The sequence below is a fragment of the Prionailurus bengalensis genome, chromosome A2, assembly GCF_016509475.1.
Source record: "Prionailurus bengalensis isolate Pbe53 chromosome A2, Fcat_Pben_1.1_paternal_pri, whole genome shotgun sequence".
NCBI lineage: Eukaryota > Metazoa > Chordata > Mammalia > Carnivora > Felidae > Prionailurus > Prionailurus bengalensis.
The window spans coordinates 98,017,681-98,039,740 of record NC_057348.1 but is presented as its reverse complement, the minus strand read 5'-3'; the positions used below and the strand labels follow the sequence as shown (position 1 = coordinate 98,039,740).

Here is a 22,060-nt window from a genome sequence, read left to right as displayed (position 1 = left end):
GCAATTCAAGAGACAGGGCATACAGAAAACAGAAGAAAAGAACTCAGGAATATTTCTCAGAACTTAGAAACATACAGCTTTTGGGGTTGAAAAGACCCAGTACAGTGGATGAAAATAAACACAACAAGGCAGATCATCATGGAATTTTAGAAAGCTGAAGAGAAAAAGAAAATTCTAAAACCTCCAGACAGGAGATAATAAGTCACATATAAAAGATGAAGAAATAAAATGGTTTCTAACTTTTCAGCAGCAGTCCTGGAAACTGGGAAGAAATGGAGAAATGTCTTCATTATTCTAAAGGAAAATGATTATCAGTCTAGAATTCTATGTCACATGACGGTAGGATAAATGCATTCTGGGGGTTGTGTAGTCTCTTGCTCCCCTTCCCAGAAATCTACTAGAGGAGGTACTCAAGCAAAACAGGCAACACACCAAGATATGGAAACACTCAGGATCCAGGGAACAGGAAATTCAACATGGGTGAGAGGCAAAGGGAATCTTTAGGGTGATGGGGAATAGAGGTCCTAGGAGGGCAGCAGTTGGAGCAAGTCTGAAGGTTCTAGAAGGGATTTTTTTTCTAAGAAAATGAAAATGACCATATACTTGTTGAATTGAAAATTTTTCAGAAAAGATGAAAAGTATTGGCAAAAAGTTTGGGGTTAAAATGGTGATGATCTACAGAAAACAAACAAAAAGAAACAATTAACACCAGGGAAAATGAAGTATACAAAGACGTTACCGTAAGTTTACTACAAACCTCATGGTTGTAATATTGTCATATTGTGAGTATGGAAGATAGGAAAGGTACTTAGATTGGGGAGTCGGTGTAGAAAAACAGCCAGATCCTCATCTTCCATTATGATAAATAAATAGATTATCAGAAACTGCTCATGTTGCTACTTATTCTTTTCAATTTTATGCATAAATGGTATTTATTTAACAATATGGAGATAAACATCAAACTAATCAGGCAAAAGGAGGGAAAGTGGCTACCACTTAGGTGGGAGTCGTCAAGAACTACAGTTTTCATCATGAACCTTGCACATGGTCTCTTCTTAATGTCTTTCATTCAATTTTTATATTTTTTCCACCCTTTTGTTGACTATATTTTCTAGGTCGCTTAAAGTTTTCACGATATATGTAAATATGTCTTTTCTTACATGATGATTTCTTGCCACTTGGTTCTGGTATATACAATACAATTGATTTTTGCATATTGATCGCAAATGCAGTACCTCTGCTGAACTCAATGACAAATTCTAATCATTTGACCTTAGCTTTTCTTTGTTGTTGTTGTTGACAAACATATTGTGTGAAATAATAGCAGTTTTGCTTCCTGCTTTCCCATCTTCGTACATCTTATTTCTTTTTGTTTTCTCTTTGTGCCGGCAAGGACCTCCAGGACATAACTGGTGAGAGCGGTAGGCTTGTTTCACTCCTGGTTTTAAAGGGGATGCTTCTAAAATTCACCGCCAAATAGACCATCAACTTCAGAAAGCACTGCTGAAGGCAGGGTCTCCGACGGTGTGTTGTAATCTTACATGGGACGTTATTTACTGGGCTGGAATACCTGCCTGGGTGGGAGACATGGCCTGGAAATAAATTTCAAGTTCACTCATTCAGAGCTGAATCACTGGAGACACTGCTTCTAGGAAAAACAACAGCCAGAGATGAGGCTTTTGAGTCATTCTTTGCCATCTGAGAGAAGAGGGTCTCTGGGCAGATGGAGGTCAAGAATTTCATTGCCCATTATTTACTGTTACTGTTATGTTCTATGAATGGCCAGGGAGCTTGCCCTATTTTTTATAGTGACAAATCAATTTTTATGGTGATACAAAGTTTCTTTTAAAATTGGATTTAATAAGTAATGTCAGTTTGAAAAAAATATTAAATTCATATTATACAGGTGGTACTAGCCATATAGCAGATGAGGCAAAAACCCCCAAAGTTGTTTGCAAAGGACTGGGATGGTCATATCTGTGCTATTACCACATATCATTGAAGAGCCAGAAAGACACAGAGGGTGACAGACTGGGGAGGGGGTGCCTGTCCAGCCAGCATACCTGCTTCTTGACTAAAGGTAAGTCCAGTGACATTCTCGCCTTGCTATATGTTCTCATCATTGGACAGGGAGTTTCCTAACATGTGGGTAACGTGTCATTGTCACACCAAGTAACAGGGGATGGGCTTTTAAAAGGCACGGTCTCCTTTACATTGCCCTCATGCTACATTCTGGTAGGAAACATTTGAATTTTTATGGCTTTCCTGCAGTAACAAATTTTCCTCCAACTGTCAGGATTTGCTTCATGCAGAGTAAAGCAAGCAGCTTTCATTTTCCTCTTACGAATGGGAATAGGTAGAAATAATATGCTGCTATTCAGCCAGCTGAACCTGACCTGACTCTCTTTATTCGTAGGGAAATGCAGGATTCACAGAGAGGACATTTTCACTGAGGTAAATAAGCCCTCTCAGCTGATGAGCACTATTATACTAATACCAAAGGAAACAAAGGCCAGAAGATGGGGGGCATTAAGTAGAAAGGCAAACAGAAAAATAGCAGACAAAATCCAGCATGGGGACAAAGCAGGCTCTGCAATGCTGAAAAAAATAGGGGAAAATCCTTTAAGCGAAAATTGCATGCAATTTTTTGGCCTCAATTAGCCTTTTCCACAAAGAGCACTTTTTTTCTACAAAGAGTCCATTAAATAGCAAATGAAATTACATTGGTTTTCAGTTGCCATGGCATTGGTTCTTCCTCTAATGGACTTCTCTGGTCCGCAGTTTAATGTTAGCCTAACTTGCTTCCCTTGTCTGTGTGCTGTCTCAATTCCCTGTGTCCAGCCACGAGGTGATGTATGTGACTTCTCCTCAAAGTGCCTAGGACATAATCCAAGAGGGAGAAAATTCATCCCTTAACTATCCCCCGAGAGAGGGTGAAACTGACCAACAACCGCATTTCATTAACCATGAATATAACAGTTTCCATTTATTAGATGGCAGTCGTTCCCATCCATGCACTCAAGGCGCCTGGAGCCATTCCCAGATCAGTCAGAGACCATTTATTGAGTACTTCCTATGTGCCAAGCATTGTCCAGAGGCTGAAGACATAAAAATGCAAAAGAGAGAATGTAAGATGCTCACGGTCTTCTGGAGTTTCCAGACTAAGATATCTACTGTAAGCCCTTACCCTTTCTTCCTATTTCTGCATCCATAAAATGGGTAGAATTTTCCCCATTTATCTGATTCACAATTTGTTTTGCTTTTGATATATTTACCAGGTACCACACTTAAAAAAAAAAACAACACATGTTATCCTAGGAGTAAGGATCTAGAACAACAAATTGACTTTTTTGAAGTTGCTTAGTTAGCTACAGCTAAACATTAGCTATGATACCAGGTGTGACTCTGAGATGCATGATCATACATACTTTTTAGAAAAATAAGTTTATGCAGTTCATACTCTCCTCTAAATTTCTTTTTAAAACATTTTCCATGTCAACGAACATTTTTTACAACATAATTTTTAATGCCTATATGATATGGAAGTAACACAGCTTGAAAATTTTATTTTATTTTAAAATTTTAAAATTTTATTTATATGCAAACATTCTTCAGTTTTTCAGTAATAAAAGTAAATCTCTGAGGACAAAAATAAATTGGGCAAATATTTTGTGACTCTAAATACATTTAAAAATGAAAAATGTCAGTATATATATTTTAAATTGTGTTTTAAACGTATTCCTTAACAAGTCAAAGCTTCTGATGCAAAAATACAAAAGAAAACATAACATAACTACAATATTTTGAAGACTCTTGTAGAATCAGGAGAAAGTCTCTTAATTTCTAGCGTACTACAGATTGCATGACCAAGCACAATTCTGTTACATGCTAAATGTCTTTTTTCTTTCTCATCAGTTATCTCTTTGACTCAGTATATAGCCCTGTTTAGAGCTAATACCTGGAGTTTGAATTGGAGGCCCCACAGAAATGATAGCCTATCTCAGCCAAAAGGTACAAAATTAGCCCTAAATCCCAGAGGGGGAATTTCTGAGTTATAAAAGGTTTCAAGCTTATGACATTGCCCTCCGGACGATACCCATTCGCATCCCACGAAGGGTGTGTGAGAGCACATCCCTGTGTGTGTCAACAGATATACTGTCATCGTTTGTATTTTTGTTAAATGTAATAAATGACAACAAAAGCACCTGCCATTTTAATTAACATTTTACAGATAACCAAGGCAGGTGATCATTATGCTATCTTTATTTGTTGTTTATATACTTGGGTTTTATTTCCTGAAATACCTTGGTCTTTTGTTCTCTTTTTCTCTCTCATTCTTCGTTGTTAATCTCCTTACTTTAATTTTTAAGATTTCTTTCTAAAGGAAAACAAACCAAAAATCTTTCTTTCTATGTTAAGGATATAAATAGGGCCCTTGTCTACACAGTCTCAAATATTTTTCCCCCCGCTTTATGACAGCCTTTTAATGTTATAATTTGTTTGCCACTCGGACATTGAATATTTTTGCTTTCTCTAATTCATCTTTCCTTTATGGCTTTGGCCTTTGATGCCATGGATCTAAGAGTAAGTAGATCTTTAATTGACTTCCACTCTTCCTCTTTGATTGTTATTAGCCTCGTTCATTAGTGTCAGCCTACAGGGAGCGAGCATTGCTTGGTCTCTCCATACCCCTTTACTCCTTCTCATCTCCAGGTGGTCTCCCTATGTCAATAGGGATAAAGGAGATGGGCAAAAAGCCCTTGCTCTGGGAATGAGGCTCCCTCTGATTACAGCTCTGGGGAGTGAAAGCCTTGGCAGCTTTCTGTCAGTCTGTGGTTGATGAAGTCACATGAAAAGGCAGCAATATGAAAAGTCAGTAATTCAACAAATGATACAATTTCTTAACTTTCTAAAAATATTTAAAATGACAACCTTAAAATTTTAAATTAGTGAATTAAAATATAAATTAAAATAAAAACTAAATCTGAAAGCCATCAACGTATAAATAAATGTGAACGGTGGTAATGGCCGCGTGCCATAGGTGGCTAAGCCCTGATGGACACCTGCCCCTCTCCATGCATCTCTGCACTGGACCTTTCCTCTCAGGGAAGGCAAGAAGGAGAATAAGTTGGACTGATTTTCCTTCCCACCAAATACTCACAGGTTGAGAAGACCATGGCATCTTTAAACTTGTTTCCCCATTCTTTCCCTCATGACACCTCCATACCTTCCTATTCTCATCACAATGTCCACCCTTTCTGCTCTCATTTTTGCCTGATGACTTTGCCTCACACATTAATTGTATAAGTTCATACCAGACACGAACTCCTTCATCTCACCACCACCATATCAATGAACACTCTTTAAAGACATCTTTTACTTTAGACCATCTGTTAAACATGGGGATGTGTCTCACAGTCTCTGGATTTCACCCCATCTCAACCTCAAAGATTTGAACCTTTCAGTTATTCTGTCTCATGCATTTTTAACTGTTTGCTTTCTGCAAACCATTTCCTTTTACACAATTTCCTTTTATCTCCAACTACAGATAACACTCTCTTATGTCCCCTAGCCCCCTTCAGCAATCATGCTACTCTTACGCATACATGTGCAGCCAGACATTTTTTTAACAGTCGTCTATACGTGCCATCCTTAGTTTCTGACCTCTCATTCACACCTTATACCATTCTAATATGGTTTCTACACCCACCATTTCCCCCAAACTTCTTTTGTCAGTGATAACTCTGTCACCTAATCTAATGAACATCTAATGAATCAAGTCTCTCAAGTAGCCATTGATACAGCTGACCACCTCCTCCTTCTTCACCCTGCCTCTTTCTTAATCCCTATGATGCCAAAAATGCTCCTGGGTTTCCTCCTACTTCACTTACCAATCCATTTCACTCTCATTTATTGGCCTCTCTCCCTCCTGCTAGTATCTAAATGTAAGAATGTATCGGGGCTTGGTCCTAGATTCTCTTTTGTTTTTCCACACCTTTCATCCAAGTGATTTCATTGATTTCTTTGGCTTCAAATACAATCTATAGGCCAACAATTCCTAAACTTACAGCTTCAGTCCAGAACTCTCTTCTGAAATCCATACGTTTATGTCAAGTGCAGACTTGACTCATTCACTTTGAGGTCTAAAAGAAATCTGAAACTTCTCATGTTTAAAACTGATCTGGGGAAACTCAATCTGATTTTGAGACTTAATATAAAACTACAGCAATTAAGTGAGTGAAACATCAGCAAAAAATATATAAATCAATGGATTCATACATTTCTGGCCACTTGATTTTTGACAGATACCAAGGCATCTCAAAGGTGAAAAAATAGTCTTTTCAGTAAAAGATATTGAAGCAGTTGTATATATAAGATAATTCATCCATATATAAAGAAGATGAGCCTCAACCTGTACTTTATACCATATACAAAAATTAACTCAAAATAAGCCAAACACCTAAAATTGAGACCTAAAATTATAAAATCTTTAGAAGGAAACAGAAGGAAATCTTTATTACTCAGATTAGTCAAAGACTAATTAGGTAGGACACTCAAAGCGTAAATCATACCAGGTAAAAAGTGATAAATTGAATTTATTAAAATTAAATACTTTTGCTCTTCTAAAGACAGAAAGAATGAAAAGTCAAAGAATGAATAAAAATATTTGCAAACCACATATCTGATAAAGGGCTAGTATCCAGAATATATAAAGAACTCTCACAAATCAATAATAAGAAAACAAACAACCCATTTTCATGAAGGGGAGAGGGAGCAAAAGATATGAACAGACATTTCACCAAAGTGAATACACAGCTGGCAAAAAAAATACCTGAAAACATACTCAACATCCTTGGTCATTAAGGGAATTTTAATTAAAACCATAATGAAATACTTTATATACCTATTCAATTTACTAAAATAAATTTTTCTTTTAATCTGACATTACCAAGTTCTGGCGAGGCTGGAGAGCAACTGAACTCATACGTTGCTGGTGAGAATGCAAAACGTACAACTCCTTTGAAAAATGGGTTAGCAGTTTTCTTGTAAATTTATTACAATCTGTCATCCCACTCCTCAGTACTTACCCAAGAGAAATGAGAACATTCCCATATAAGAATCTGTAGGCAAATGTTTATATCAGCCTTTTTTTTTCCAAAATTGCCAAAACTAGAAACAATCCAAATGTCCCTCTACTGGGGACCAGATTAATTGTGTTGCATCCATACAAGGAATACAACTCAACAATAAAAGATTCAATATACTGGCTAATGCAACCACACGGATGAATCTTAAATGCATTATGCTAAGTAGGTAAAAACAGACCTGAAAGGCTACATATTGTGTAATTTAATTTATATAACATTCTGAAAAAGACAAAATTTTAGGGACAGAAACTAGATCAGTGGCTGCTGGAGGTGGGGATAAAGTGAGGTGATTAACTGCAAAGAGTATCAGGGAACTTTTTGAAATGACTGTGATGATGGTTTCATGACTATGTGTTTCTCAAAAATACCGAACTTTACTGTGTGTAAATTATAGCTCTATAAACATGATTTTTAAAAAACTAATTTAATGATCTTTTCCACATATATGCTTCTTCCTCAATTCTCTCCATCTTAGAAAAATGGCATTATGGGGCACCCGGGTGGCTCCATCAGTTAAGTGTCCAACTTTGGTTCAGGTCATGATCTCACAGTTGGTGAGTTCAAGCCCTGCCTGCATTGGTCTCTCTGCTGTCAGTTCAGAGCCCACTTTTGATTCTCTGCCTCCCTCTTTCTCTGCCCTTCCCCTGATCTCTCTTTCTCTCTCTCTTTCTCAAAAATAAATGAAAACATCAAAAACACTTTTTAAAAATGGCATCGCTCTCCACCCATTTTCTAAAGCCAGAAATCTGGCAAGGATGCTTGAAACTTCCTTTTCCTTTACCCCTCATCCATATATAATCCATCTCCAAATGCCACTGACTCTGCTTCCAGAATATATTGCAAACCCATCTTCTAATCTTCCTATCAAACTTTGCCCCTTGATACAAATCACCATCCCTTCTCACTTACACTGTTAAAATCGCTTTGCTGCTGGTCTCCCTGTTTCCATACTTGGGCTCCTCCAGCCCTATTCTTGTATAACTCCAGAATGATGATTTTAAGTGAAAATTAAACCATGTCATTGCCATGCTTAAAACTTTTCAGTGGCTCCATTTCTAAACCCCATACCTTGGCCCTCAGCAAGCTGTATATGATCTAACATAACCAGTGTCGTCGTGTGGCACTCCCGGAACACTCTTGTCCCTCCCACCCACCCCACACCCACGGGCACACTGGCCTTCTTCCATCTGTTGAATAGTTCAGTTGTTTTGCTCCCTTAGCAACTTTGCACATACTGTTCCTTGTACCTGGACTCTTCTTCCTCTTGGCTTCTTTTTTAATGGCTAGTTCCCTCTCGTTCATAAAGTTTCAGCTTACATGTCATATCTTTAGAGAAGTCTTTATACATTTTATAATAGTTCACTCTTGGCATTCTCTTCCATAACACCCTGTTTTGCTCCTTTCCCAATTTATTATTATATATTTACAAATTTATTTTGATAGTATTTATCTCTCCTATTAGAATATGATTTCTTCCTTTTTTAAAAGTTTATTCATTTATTTTGAGAGAGAGAGACAGATAGAGAGCAAACGGGAGGGGCAGAGAGAGAGGGATAGAGAGAATCCCAAGAAGGTGCTGCACTGTCAGTGTGGAGCCTGATGCGGGGTTCGAACTCAGGAACCATGAGATCATGACGTGAGCCAAAACCAAGAGTTGCACGCTTAACCAACTGAGCCACCCAGGCGCTCCTAGAATATAGCTTCTTGAAGGCAGAAACTATTTTTTTCAGTTACTTAACACATTAATTGACACCTCATGAGAACTAAATAAATATTTGTTAAATAAATGTGTAAACTAACAAGGCTCCTATAATGAAAAAAGTAATGATTTCAATGTGATCATCATTAAATATCCTGGACCAACACATATAGTTATATAAATATATACATACTTATGCAGTTTTAGGGCCCCCTGAATGAGGCTTATAAATGGGATGCCTACTACATTACCTAAAGTAGGTAAAGATCACTAAGTTTCAAAACCCTAGGTGTGGAAGTGGATGACAACGTCAGCCACCCAGAAAGGCTTACCTCTCCAAACCAATTGCTTGGCACAGAGAATGGAGCTAGGAGTTGTACAGAAGTGTAAAGCTGTGTGTCCACTTAAGGAGTAGCAATTCAGCTTTGCTCCACGGTCACAGAGGATTTTAACACAATCCAAGTTGGCCATTTCACAAGCCACATGAAGGGGGGTTTTCCCATTGGGTCTACAGTTGATTGTAGCATTGTGGTCCAGTAACACCAGAAGACACTCCACATGACCAAACAAGACAGAGAGATGCAGGCCTGTTGCCCAGGAAGACTTTAATTTATAACTAGGCAGCCAATAACCTGAAAAAGAAGAGGGAGAAAGTTTCATTTCGTGGCCTAGGATTTTTCTCTGTTTTGTGAGGATTTTTGCAAGGTCTTATACTTTGGTCACATCTATAAAATTGGGGGGAGTGATTCAGATGTTGTAAATTAGTAACTGATGGGTCTGCAAATAGAAGCATACTTGGATGTACTTGAGTGGAACAGGCACTCGCGAGTCTCTCTGTTTCTACTATTCTCCATTATCTTGTTCTTTTATTTATTTTATCTTCTTGGCCCTTCAAGGCATTTGAGTTTGAGACCTCATTTACATGATTGCATTTTATTTTAAGTGGTGAGTTACATGAGATTCTTATTGTTTTAAGTCCCAATCATGTTCTTGAGTGATTCCAAAGCTGTTAGTTACAAGCTTAAACTTTTTAACCTTACTTTACTGGTTGTTGTCAGTCTAAAATACGAATGTAGTTGGTGTCTTTAAAAAATTTATAACGCCAAGCTTTTATTTGCCTGCCTGTTGGTTTATACAATTCCTCTTTCAAAGAAGAATTTAAGGCAACTCACAAAGTTTACACAATACCAGCTTTTCTAACGATCTAGAAAACAAGGGCAAAGGGAAAAAATAAGGTAGGAAAATAAAAGTGATCAATGGGTAAGATAGGTACACAAAATATAAACTGTGTCCTATACACTAGAACCACATTGCAAATTGGCCTTTGAACTTCCTAGCAGCCAAAATAAATAGGAAAACATGATGTATTGCACAATTAACCATGCCCACAAGCTATGCACAAATTAATTGCCTAGGAGAAGCATAGCTGTTCCTAGAACTGAGATCTTAGATAAATTTTTCCCATTAGTCGTTGGAAATGTTCTCTCTCTCTCTCCCCATCTTCCTCTCCCTCTCTCTCTGTCTCTCTGTCTCTCACATGTCTCACAAGCTATAACAAACTTAACTGTATATACCTTCTTTCAATGTCAATACATAGAGCCATGGCATTAAGCCCACTACGAGTGGGTAATGGAAATAGCTTCAGAAAGATAAAATATTGATGGCAGGGTGAAGATGTAGACATAACAGCTTAGAAGAAGCTCTAGGGCTGAAACAACAAAATATATTTTAACATGGGTAAAACAGAAGTTTGCTTTTAAGGTATAAAATCCCACCATGCAAGTACAAGGTAAGCGGAATATGGTTTAATGGTAATCTATTTGAGAAAAGACCTAGGGATTTGAGTTGACAGTATTCTCAAAAGGAGCCAACAGCGGGATGGAGCTGCCGAAAAGCTAATACAACCTTAAGATACGTTAATAAAAGTGCAGTGCCCAAAGCAAGAGAGGTAAAAGTGGTAATTTTTACTGGTTACATGAGGTCAGAATAAATCTAGACTATTGTGACTACTTTTGAGCACCAATGATGAGCACCAGGAGGGCACTCAGAGGATGATGACCACGTTACCAGTGGGCCTGGTGGTCAGGAATCAAAATCCTCTCATTTAAGTGAGAAACATTACACACATGCTACTCCTGGGCATTTATCCTACAAGTATAATCACTCATGTGTGAAATGCCCTATAGGGGCCACAGTATTGCACAACTTCCAAGGACACCATCTGTACTGAAATCTTTGTGACAAGTATAAAGTTCTCAGGAGTTATAACCTGGCCTGTGGACAAGAATAGGCATCACACTACAGCATAGTTCTTAATGGTTAACAACTGGAAACAATCTCAATCCTCGTCAATATTTGGAGATTGTTTAAAAAATTATGGTGCACCCATATAATCGAATACTATACAGCTATTATAAAGAAGAGAGCAGTTCTGTGTATACTGGAAAATGGTATATCTTTGGAATGGATATGGAAAAATCTCAAGATATATTATTGAGCAAGAGAAGCAGGGGCTGACCAGTGCACTTAATATGCTATCATATGTGAAAATATTTATCAACACCTAGAACAAGAAACTGGTTATAGTGGTGGCCTCCAAGAACTGGGGGCTAGGGGACAAGGACATAGATTTATGTGTCTTTGGATGCCCCCTTTGAGCTTTTCAGTATGTTTGTGCTTGTATAACTATTTGTAAAAATAAGTAAAATTAAAATAAACTATTGCCCCCCCTGTTTGTAGGGGAAAAGATAATTTAGTTTAAAAGGCCATTTATAGGGGTGCCTGGGTGGCCCAGTCGGTTGAGCATCTCACAGCTCGTGAGTTGGAGCCCCACATCGGACTCTGTGCTGACAGCTCAGAGCCTGGAGCCTGCTTCAGATTCTGTGCCTCCCTCTCTCTCTGCCCCAACCCACTCACATTCTGTCTCTGCCTCTCTCAAAAATAAATAAACATTTAAAATAAATAAATAAATAATTAAAGGCCATTTATAGGGATGTACACAATATCAATTAATCATGAGATAATGAATGAACCCAACCTGAAGTTTGTTTTTCTGTAGCCTACTCTCCAACCTAGACACACACACACACACACACACACGCACAAATCCCTTTCCATTCCATTAGAATTCTACGGCCATTTTGCTCCCCATCCCTCTCAGCTCTTCCCTTATCCAAATCTGCTCTTTAAAAGGAAATCCAAAGTTAATTCATACTAAAGTCTAATGAACTGAGGATTTTTTAAAGTGTGACCCTCTTGGGATTATCTGAATTTATGTAGGAATCTGTATTCAACTAATCTAACTGAGTGCTAAGATACTAATTTGAGATTCCAGACGCTGAGAAGGGAAGTTATTCGTTGATATGGACTTTTCTCTGGCAGAGACAATTAGTATCACAGGTACTGCCAGAGACAATTAGTATCATAGGTACTCTGGGGCTGTGGGATTGTCATTCCTGTGCCTGTAGTGTGTGTATGTGTGTGTGTGTGTGTGTGTGTGTGTGTGTGCAAACAGGCACTCACACTACATGTGTACGTGTATGTACCCATTTATACATTTCTATTTAGCTATGTACATTGAATCTGTGTTCTGAGCAGAGTTTTCAGGCTATACGGTATGCAACCTGCTTTTGATCATGAATGAATAGCAACAATACCCAATACCTAATCAGTCATTGTAATGCTCAAATCTCCTCAACAAGCAATTTGCAAAGCTAGTCTCTTCTAACTGCCTTGGAAAGAAGCTGGTTCCAGATCTGGAAACCAGAGTATGTTTTGCCTGCTGATTAGCAGCAAAGATTTGGCAGCTCTGTGCACCAACTGATTGGAAACTCGTGCCTGCTTCTGCAATGGGAAGAAAAATGATCTCGGAAAGGAAGCAGTAGAGAGCTGATTAAGAAAACACCATTTTGATGTGAAATCAAAGAAAACACCGAATGTTAGCACTGGAGGGAAGATTATCCAGTCCAAGCCTTTCATTTTCCAGATGAGAAAACTGCCACTTTTTCAGCCTGCTAGAGCCATAAGTCGCCCACTTCAGTCCAAGCTAATGGACTCAGGATATCTGCAATGCAGCGTTTCCATCTGTCTTTGTCTTTGTGGAAGCAGAATAGGTTTAGCGCCAAGCCTGCTTCACAAATCACGAGGAAGGAAAGAAGGTCCTGAATGCATCTATAATATGCCACAGCTCTGATATGGAAATGCATTTGCTTGTTGATGTTTTTTTATTCTTCCTAGATTCCCAGTAGCACGTAGAGAGTCTATCCTGCCCATTTATTATATGAATCTGTCATTCTTAGCCTCTCAGCCCCTTTCATCTGCATGTCCTTTGCTCATAATCATTAACCAGTAAATCAGCCCCGGAGACAGCTGGGTTTTGGGATTCAGCCCACCCCCTGGGTGAACTTGTGCTTATAACTCCCCTCTCCTAGATGGAAACGTGTGTAGGTGGTTGGCAACAAGACACTGTCGCGGTGCCCGTAGAAACTGAATAGAGAAATAGGAAGGGGGCAGATTGTCAGATACAGATCAGGGCCGATATACTGAAGAATATCTTGAAGCCATGTTGCAGAACTTTTTGGTGATGCTATGTGTGTGGGGGAAGGGGGGTGGATTCTGGATAATTCAACCCCCGGCATAGCAGGAAAGCCTCCTGTAGAGAAAGGAAAAGCCCATAGCAAGAGGCCACCCACATACACTCACACCTTAAAATGGGGCTGCAGTCATGGGGCACCTTGTACCAAGGAGCAAGAGTGTCCTTTCCATCACACCTACCCTCTCTGAGGACCAAACCTGAAGTAAAGCCATCCTCGAAAACCATGGTGATGCAGCACCTATTAACATTCTTGTGTTGATACTGAAATGCCAAGACATCAGAATTTGTCCTCTAAAATATAACCAGCAACAGTAGCAGCATAACAGAAATACAGTTAACTAATTGGGTATAATCATTTTTTATACTCAGCCTTCTTTCCAGGGCGGAATTGTCCCAGGGCTTCAGAACCTAGCATGTGATTGATTCTTAGCATTTATCTTTCAAAGAGCCCCCCCTACGCTCACCTCTGCAGATGCCAGGCTGCTCTCTGTGTGCTCAGATGGGCACAAAGTGCAGGAATGGAGCAGAACCTGGCACAGAACCCCCAAGTGGGAGGGTGAGGAAGCTGCTGCCTCCCACTAACCTGAGCCACTCACGCTTCCGCCCCTCCCCCCAGGTCTGCAGTCTGTGTAGCCATGGCTCTAAGCTCTTCTTGAGCCAAGTGTGTAAATGAGAAGAGAAGAGACCACAGATCCTCCCTCCTATGCAAAAACCCCACAGAGACTCTCAAATACAGGCCATGCCCATGTGGATTTATAGTATCTACAGTTACTTTTCACCTTCCCCAGACCATGACACATAATCTGTTTATATAATTTCCCCTTCATAACATCGTAGATTATCAGCATGCAGGGGATTTAGAGAAGGTCCTGACAAAGCCTCCACTTTACAAATAAGAATAAGATTAAGTAGCATAAAGGGCTCACGCCTGTATAACTGGTACTGACAGATCCACTCAAACCCCGGGCTCCCCCAAATCTTTAAATAGCCACGGGTGATCTGACGGCTACACGCATTTCACTTCTCAACCAATAGCACCTGTAGGCAAAAGTTCTAAAGGGATTTTAGAAGTTTCACCCCTACAAAAATATGCAGAGTAATCATGTGTGTGTGTGTGTGTGTGTGTTTACTTTAAATGTGAAACCGAAGAGAGATGCCTGAGTAGCCGAGTGGAAAGCCCCCAGCTCAGGAAATATGGTAAGGAGAAAAGTGTTTGGGCCGTTTTTGGAAGAAGGAATCGATTCTGCTCTGTGTTTAGGGGGGATGTATACATCTCTGGTAAACTTTCAGCTACTCCTGGGTTCTGCAACAGTTATCAGCTATAATGTTATCTGAGTTCAAAGAACCCTACACATGAGAAGCTTCTGTTATTACAGCCAAAGTTTGGACACACTGCTCGTGGCGGGATTAGCAGACATTTGCTCTGCCTGTGTCCATGTATTTACACAGTCCTGAAGGATTATAGACTGACGCACAATTCTTGACTATTTTTTTAATAGCTAATGTTTTCAGGATAAATCTCAGAACTCCCCCAGCAAAGAAAAACAAAGTCAGCTTGAAATGCAAAATGTAAAAGAAAAACGTTTGAACGTTCAGGGAGGGATAAGAACCCTAAGATGGTAATAGGAAAGTAGGAGAGCGAATTTCTGGCAAAGCGAACATGAGGTGATAAAGAGTCTGTTCATTAAGAGAGTGGAAATAAGAGCTTTTGAGATACTTGGGAGGAAGTTGTGACTTAGTAAAGTAGATAGAGTACCTGCCAGAAAGTTTTCCTGTGAAATCATTCATTGGTTATTTTAATTAAAAATATGACTACCAACCGAAGTAGCTGCTGCTGTGGGCCATAAATGAAGTGCTTAGAGTGCATTACACTGATTAATAAAAGGACTCTGATTAACCTTGCTGACGAGGGAAATTCATACCCAAGAGATAAGTATGATATTCTGCCTGTATCATTAACGCGCCAAGGCTCATACATCGGAAAGAGAATCGAAATATGTAGTTGGAAAAAGCTTTGGAAACAGCTTTATGGATGTTGGCGTTTCCAAGGCAGAGAACACTGGTGAGAACCAATAGGAATTAGCTCTGGGTTTTCTTACAGATCCTGCTTTCACTCTGGATCCTGGGCGCTTGGCTCTAGGAAACTTTGTATCACGGAAAACCCTTGACCTCGCAACTCCTTGTATGGGGCACTTCAAAAGTTGGGCGTGTATTTAACTTTTCTTCACGTCATTCCCATCTTAAAGCGGTCGTCTGGTAGAAGGAATTTCGCTTGCCTGTTTTTGCTTTAAAGACACATGTCTCTGTTATGCTCCTGGAATTATCCCAAATGCCAACCAGAATGTTTTTAATGTTTGCTTTACAAAGTGTGAGGCAGATGTTTTTGGGGTTTTTTTTCCAATTAATAAAAACATGATTTTATTTGAAGATTTGATCATGAAGTTTAACATAACTTTAAAAAACATGATCTCTCTAACTTTAAGAATCATTCTTAAGTACTGGGTCTGGGCGGGCCCCACAGCTTGAACCTGAGCTCTGGGATTTTGTTCTTTGTTGCTAGAGATGAGGAAGCAGAAGTGAATTTCCAGATGCTTTGTTCTGCCCTCCTCACAAAATCCACATTTTACATTTGCTTCCATTAGTGTGCCAATTGGATTGTGGATTTGGGGAAGCAATGTTTAGACCCCAAGTTGATTTCCTTGCCAACAGATTTCTGAGTTGTCTTTCTAAAAATTATAAACCGACTTGTCTACTAGCTTAGACATACCATATTTAGGGGGAAAAGTGTGGTCGCTTTCTGAAATTCTATGAAAAATGCTGTATGTCCTAAAAGAAGTAAAAAAGGTTGGGGATAAATTGTACCCCTGTTGATATGCTGCAGGACAATGAAATATTGAATGTGGGTTATATTATTAATCATAGAAGCAAATTTAAAGGTAGCATGGTATCTTTCATAGGTTTGAAACATTGTCCTGCTTAATAAGCCACAAAATAACCAAAACCTGAAGATTCCCACACTAAAAGTAAACAGGTAGTGTTTCTGTTTCCACATCTTAATGCTGGCTATATAGGTTTGTTTATTTTGTGAAAATTAATCATGCTGTACACTTATGATCTGTACACTTTTCTTGGTGCAGAGCCTTTCAAGAGTGCTTGAAAAAAATAACTAGTGAAGAGCAATCCAATAGCATTCAATGTCCAAAAAGTCTGCTATCATTTAATAAAGTCTCACAAAGTTTAATCCAGCCACTTAGGTCGACTTTGCTTGGCTAGCAACTAAGATTCTATTTATCACTTCCATTCCTGACTGAAATATTAAAAGCTTTGATAATTAGGCTAGAAGACGTGTGAAAGTGTGAAAAAGAAAGTTAGAAGAAGCTTTGAAGAAAGATAAGACTTTAATCTGGGTTTAAGATTGAAGAGATAGATTCTTATACCCATACATGTATTTTCTATACATACAAACGTGCTCATGCCCACACACACAGTTCCTGTATAAACCCTGAAGATATGACCACATATCCTATTGTTTCTGTGCATACATTCATCTGGCATGCATAAGAATCAAACTCTTCTTTTTTCCTTTCCCAGAGGGTGTAATTTGCTGTTTCTCTAATTGAAAGGCATATTCTGTGGTCCTAACACTATGAAAACACCTGTTAGCATGAATGAATATTTAGCTCTATGAACACCACGGGAGTCTGGTCATATTGACAGAAAAGATTAAAAATGCATCTTCTTCTGATTCAGGGGTGATGACACCATTGGAAGCAAAAGAAACAACACCCTTCTTCCCTCGAACCTGCCCTAAAATGCCCTTTCTCACAACCTCAGAACCTTGGGCAATCCATGCAGTTTGGCATGTTTAGGAGATGGGAAAAGGCAGTCTTTACAGCTCAGTGTCACATAAATTATGCCAACTTGGACCTCAGTTATTTTACATGAGCACCCAGTATAAGCTTAAAACATATCTTAAAAATGTATTTAGCATTCGGACAGTCTTTCACCGAACAAATCCATAAGGTGAAAGTAATCTGATTACGTGGGACACACTCCTTCTTTCTAACAGAGCCCAATCAACTACTTAAAAAACAAAACAAAACAAAATAAAACAAAACAAAACAAAACACAAAAAACAAAAAACCAACTCTTTGTTATCTTCTAGCTAAAATAGCAATGTCAATGTATGATAAAGCCCTTCAGTAAGAGTCACAAACACAGTAACTGGCCTCCACTATTATACCCTTCCTTCCGAACTAACAACCAGAGTATGGTAAATAAATGTGAAAACATATACCATTAACATTGTTTCTGAACATTGATGGCACTGATGATTTGTATGCAAATGAAGAGTACTTTCCACCTGAAAAAAGAACTGCTATCTCTCCGCAAATGCTGACCTTATCGTCTCTTTTGTTTAAACAGAAGTGATGGAGAACGTGGTGTTTGCTTGTAGTCTGCTCACCAGATGGCCTCGCTACTCAAGTTCCCCCATTAAACTAGCTGATTTGGGAAATCAGAATCTGCACACTTCTAATTCATTTCTCATTTCCTAAGCATGGATTCCAGAAAATCCCCAGATAAAAAAAAAAAATTCAGTTCTCATTTTTGTTATCCTTAGTTCTTTAAAAGGCAGGTATTCTGTATGGAGAATATCTACAATTTTGATCTATTCTTGTAACCAAGGGAAAAAAGTTAACTTTTTGGTGTTTCTGGTTTCAGATTTTTGCCTGAACTAAAAACTCATTGACATGTTGAGGACCAAAAAGGTGCCTCAAGGCAGAGCCTTCCCCATTCAGTAACCCTCCAAATGGGGGCAAAATCCTCTTTTTCATCCAGATAGATACAGAAATGATATATCTTTAAGTGGTTGTATTAATAGACAGTTAGCAGTCACACTGGATTAGATTTTAGCAGTCTGTTTAGCCATAATCTGGAGATGTTTTCTTTATTCTATATCATCACAGGCAGAAGAAAAGTTAGAAACAAAAGCAAAGTACATTAATAAATATAATTGTTCACGATTTCAAATTCCAGACACAAGGATAGAAAAGGAACAGAACACAAAAGAAAAGAAAGAAAAACATATTTATACCACCCATGATGGTGTCTAGTTAAAAAAGAGAAAAGATTAAATCAGAAATATTTTTAAAATACATACTTAAACCCCAAGAACTACTGGTTTAGAGTGGGTGACTGACACTGCATTTAAAACAAATACGTTTTCTATCGATTTTACACTCACACCTATAGTTTTTACCTTGTTTATAAGATGCCAAAACCATATTCTCATCTTCAACTTCAAAAACTGTGTCCACATCTATTTGCCTTTGGATTAAAATGGCCTTCAATTTTCCGAAGTCATTTGACTTTAGAGCCTCAAGGAAATTTCTCTTAACTATCTTGGCAGCTGCAGATTTAGTGACAGGGGTGTTGGTGCCCTCCATCCTTCCTCTCCCTCTGGAAGCTTTGTTGTGATTTATCAGGAGAGTAGCACCAAGCAAACAGGCACAAGCGAGAGCCCACAAACTGTCGGCTAATTTTATCCCAAAGTTATGCTGATCCGTTCTATTTATATAGGGATCATTTCAAACTTCAAAATATCCTTCTTGGCTGTCACTCCCTTTTCAGGTCTTTTAAACTGGTTCTACACTAACTGATTCATTGAAGAATATATTGTGTCAATATCAAGGAAAACCCTCACAACACACTTTGGAGAACGAAATGTCAGTATTATTTCTTCTATGATCAAAGCAATAGTGTAAGATTTAAAAGCTCTTAATGCTTTTTTTTTCCTCTCTCAGTAAAAACATCTGGTGCCCAACTGGAGATCCAGCCACTTGCTTTGATTAACCAATAGGCAAAAATGAAAATTTGTTACAGTTGCTGATATGTGCACTCCTGCAAACCTATAATAATTGTGTAACATAAGCCTGTAAAAGCAAGCACAGTTGCGCACATTTGAAAACAAACAGAAAGTTTTCAAGTGACGTGGACTTGAAAACTTTCAATGTCAAGAGAGAAAGTGGGGTAGGGTATGGTGGATATTACTGTTCTAGGTAAAAAAAAAAAAGACTGAAGAAACAAAACAGCCAACTGCAATGAGTGAATGAACTTTAATGCAGTATTTAAAAAACAGAAAAGAGTATATATTGAGGGCAATTGTGGAAATATGAATATAGATTAGATATTACTTCATAATTTGGAAAAACTATTGATGTTTCAAGGCATGATGGAGGTATTATGGTTAGGTAGAAACATATTTTTACTCTTAAGTGATGCATTAAGGAGTAAGTTGTCATGATGTCTAAATCTTTTCAGATAGTTCACAAATGAAAAAATAATATATGTATGTATGTAAATAATATGTGTGTGCCTATATACACACACACTTGTGTGTGTGCACATGCAAGTGTGTGGGGGGGCTATGATTAGAGGCAGAGAAACAAAAAAATGTAGCAAAAAGTTGAAAGTTGGCAAATCTAATGAAGGATCTATGGGTGTCTGTTATATTATTTTTTCAGCTTTTCTTTTTTTTTAAAGTTTATTTATTTTGAGAAAGAGAGAGAAAAAAAAGCACGAGTGGGGGAGGGGCAGAGAGAGAGAGAGAGAGAGAGAGAGAGATTGGGAGAGACAGAATCTCAGGCAGGCTCTGTGCTGTCAGCATGGAGACTAACGTGGGGCTGAGATCACCACCTGAATGGAAATCGAGTCAGACACTTAACTGACTGAGCCATGCAGGTGCCTCTCAGGTTTTCTAGAAGTTTGAAACTTCTTCAAATAAAAAGTTAGACAGAGAAATAGTCAAATTTTAAATTTATAAATCATTAAACATTAGAAAAATGATGACAGTAAGTATAAATTTGAATGCAGTGAAATCACATCTTATATATTGTTGGTAAGAGTCAAAACTGGTGCAAACTTTTTGCAGAATAATTAGCAACATGAATTTAAGAAAACTTAAAATGATAATACTAAGCATTTGGTTCTTAGGATTTACTTAAGGATGTAAACATGGGTGCATACCATAGCACAATTTGTTAATTTATTTTATTAATGTGTTACATAAATACAAGAAGGTGGAAAGGGACAAGTCATAAACATACAGTTCGTTACATTTTTAAGAAGTGAACGCTCCCATGTGATGGACCTCCATATCAAACCATAGAATCGTCCAAACACACTTGAAACACTTTTTATGTCTCTTTCGAATCAAAACACTCACCTGACTCCCCAGTGACAACCATTGTCTTGACTTCTAATCCTGTAGATTCATTTTGCTTGTTTTTTAGTGTTTAAATGTTTTGTTAATATTCTTTTTTTAAAAAAAAATTTAATGGTTATTTTTGACAGAGAGAGCCAGAGAGAGAATGGGGGAGGGGCTGAGAGAGAGAGAGAGGGAGACACAGAATCTGAAGCAGGCTTCAGGCCCTGAGCTGTCGGCACAGAGCCCGACGCGGGGTTTGAACCCACAAACCATGAGATCATGACCTGAGCTGACGTTGGACGCTCAACCGACTGAGCCACCCAGGTGCCCCTAAATGTTCTGTTAATATTCTTAATTTTTAAATCTTCAAGCCTAACGTGGTATAAAATATTTCGCCTGAAAAGGATGGACAAATGAATATAAATATATGTGTGGGTAATTACATTGTTAATAATAAAAAAAGTTCTTGGAAGAAATCTAAATGACCAAGAGTAGAAAATTTCATAAACAAATTATGACATAATCATGTAATCGAATACTCTTCAGTCATTATGATTAGGTAGATATATGCTTATTAAAAATGTCTGAGATAAACAATTTATAAAATAGTATGCATAGTATAAATATCTTTAAAATATCTATATTTATATGATGTACAAATATGTATTCTTATATGCTTATATAATTTGTATATTATATTATATATGCTTATGTAGTCTGTATATATTTGTATAATATACAAGTGTATAAATACATATACTTTATGCACATATAGGAAGAAAAGTCTATAAGCATCTATTTGCAAAATATCATCCACTTTTATTTCCTAGTGGTAAGATTACATCTGATTTTTTCTTGATCTCTTTCTTATTTTCTGAATTCATCTACAATAAACATATTACATAATACATAAAAAGTATTTCTGTATATGTATATAGGTAACATATTATTAATAAGGATAACTTGTTAACTCAGAATAACTACTTAGTGCAAATGAATGAATAAATAGCAAATGAAAAAAGAATTATTAACTGATTATTTCCAAGGTCCTTAGTACTGTGCTAGGTGGCAAATAAGGTGCAGCTGTTCCTTTTATATCCATACGGGCAACTCACATAGAGGAATAGCATTTATAGATATGTTTTGTCCCTTTTTGACAAAGCTAAGAGAAAAAAATATCTCTGGTGGAGGAAACAAAGAGATCCAGAAGTTGTGCACTTTTGGAGGATAATTATTGCTGGAAAATTCCACCAAAATGGAATCTATGTAAAATGAAGACTAAATTTCACAACAGGGGGAGAAAACTCATTTTAAATTCATCTTAAAAAATAAAAGCAAATATTATGAGAAATATTTTTTCACCTAATATTTAACAAAATTTAAGTGGACAGAAGCTATATGTAAGTTGTAAG

The 22,060-nt window shown here is 37.8% G+C and overlaps 1 protein-coding gene across 1 annotated transcript in view; it reads right to left on the bottom strand.

Moving 5' to 3' along the window:
* Window positions 1-20,010, bottom strand: part of ASB4 (ankyrin repeat and SOCS box containing 4) — a 61,345-nt gene extending 41,335 nt beyond the window's left edge. Inside the window, exons 1-2 of the mRNA XM_043588921.1 lie at window positions 18,702-20,010; window positions 9,180-9,479 (exon numbers count right to left, since the gene is read on the bottom strand). Of these exons, the coding sequence (XP_043444856.1) occupies window positions 9,180-9,479; window positions 18,702-18,888 (487 nt within the window). The 5' untranslated portion in view covers window positions 18,889-20,010. The remainder of the gene's footprint in view (window positions 1-9,179; window positions 9,480-18,701) is intronic.
* Window positions 20,011-22,060: the final 2,050 nt, after the last annotated feature.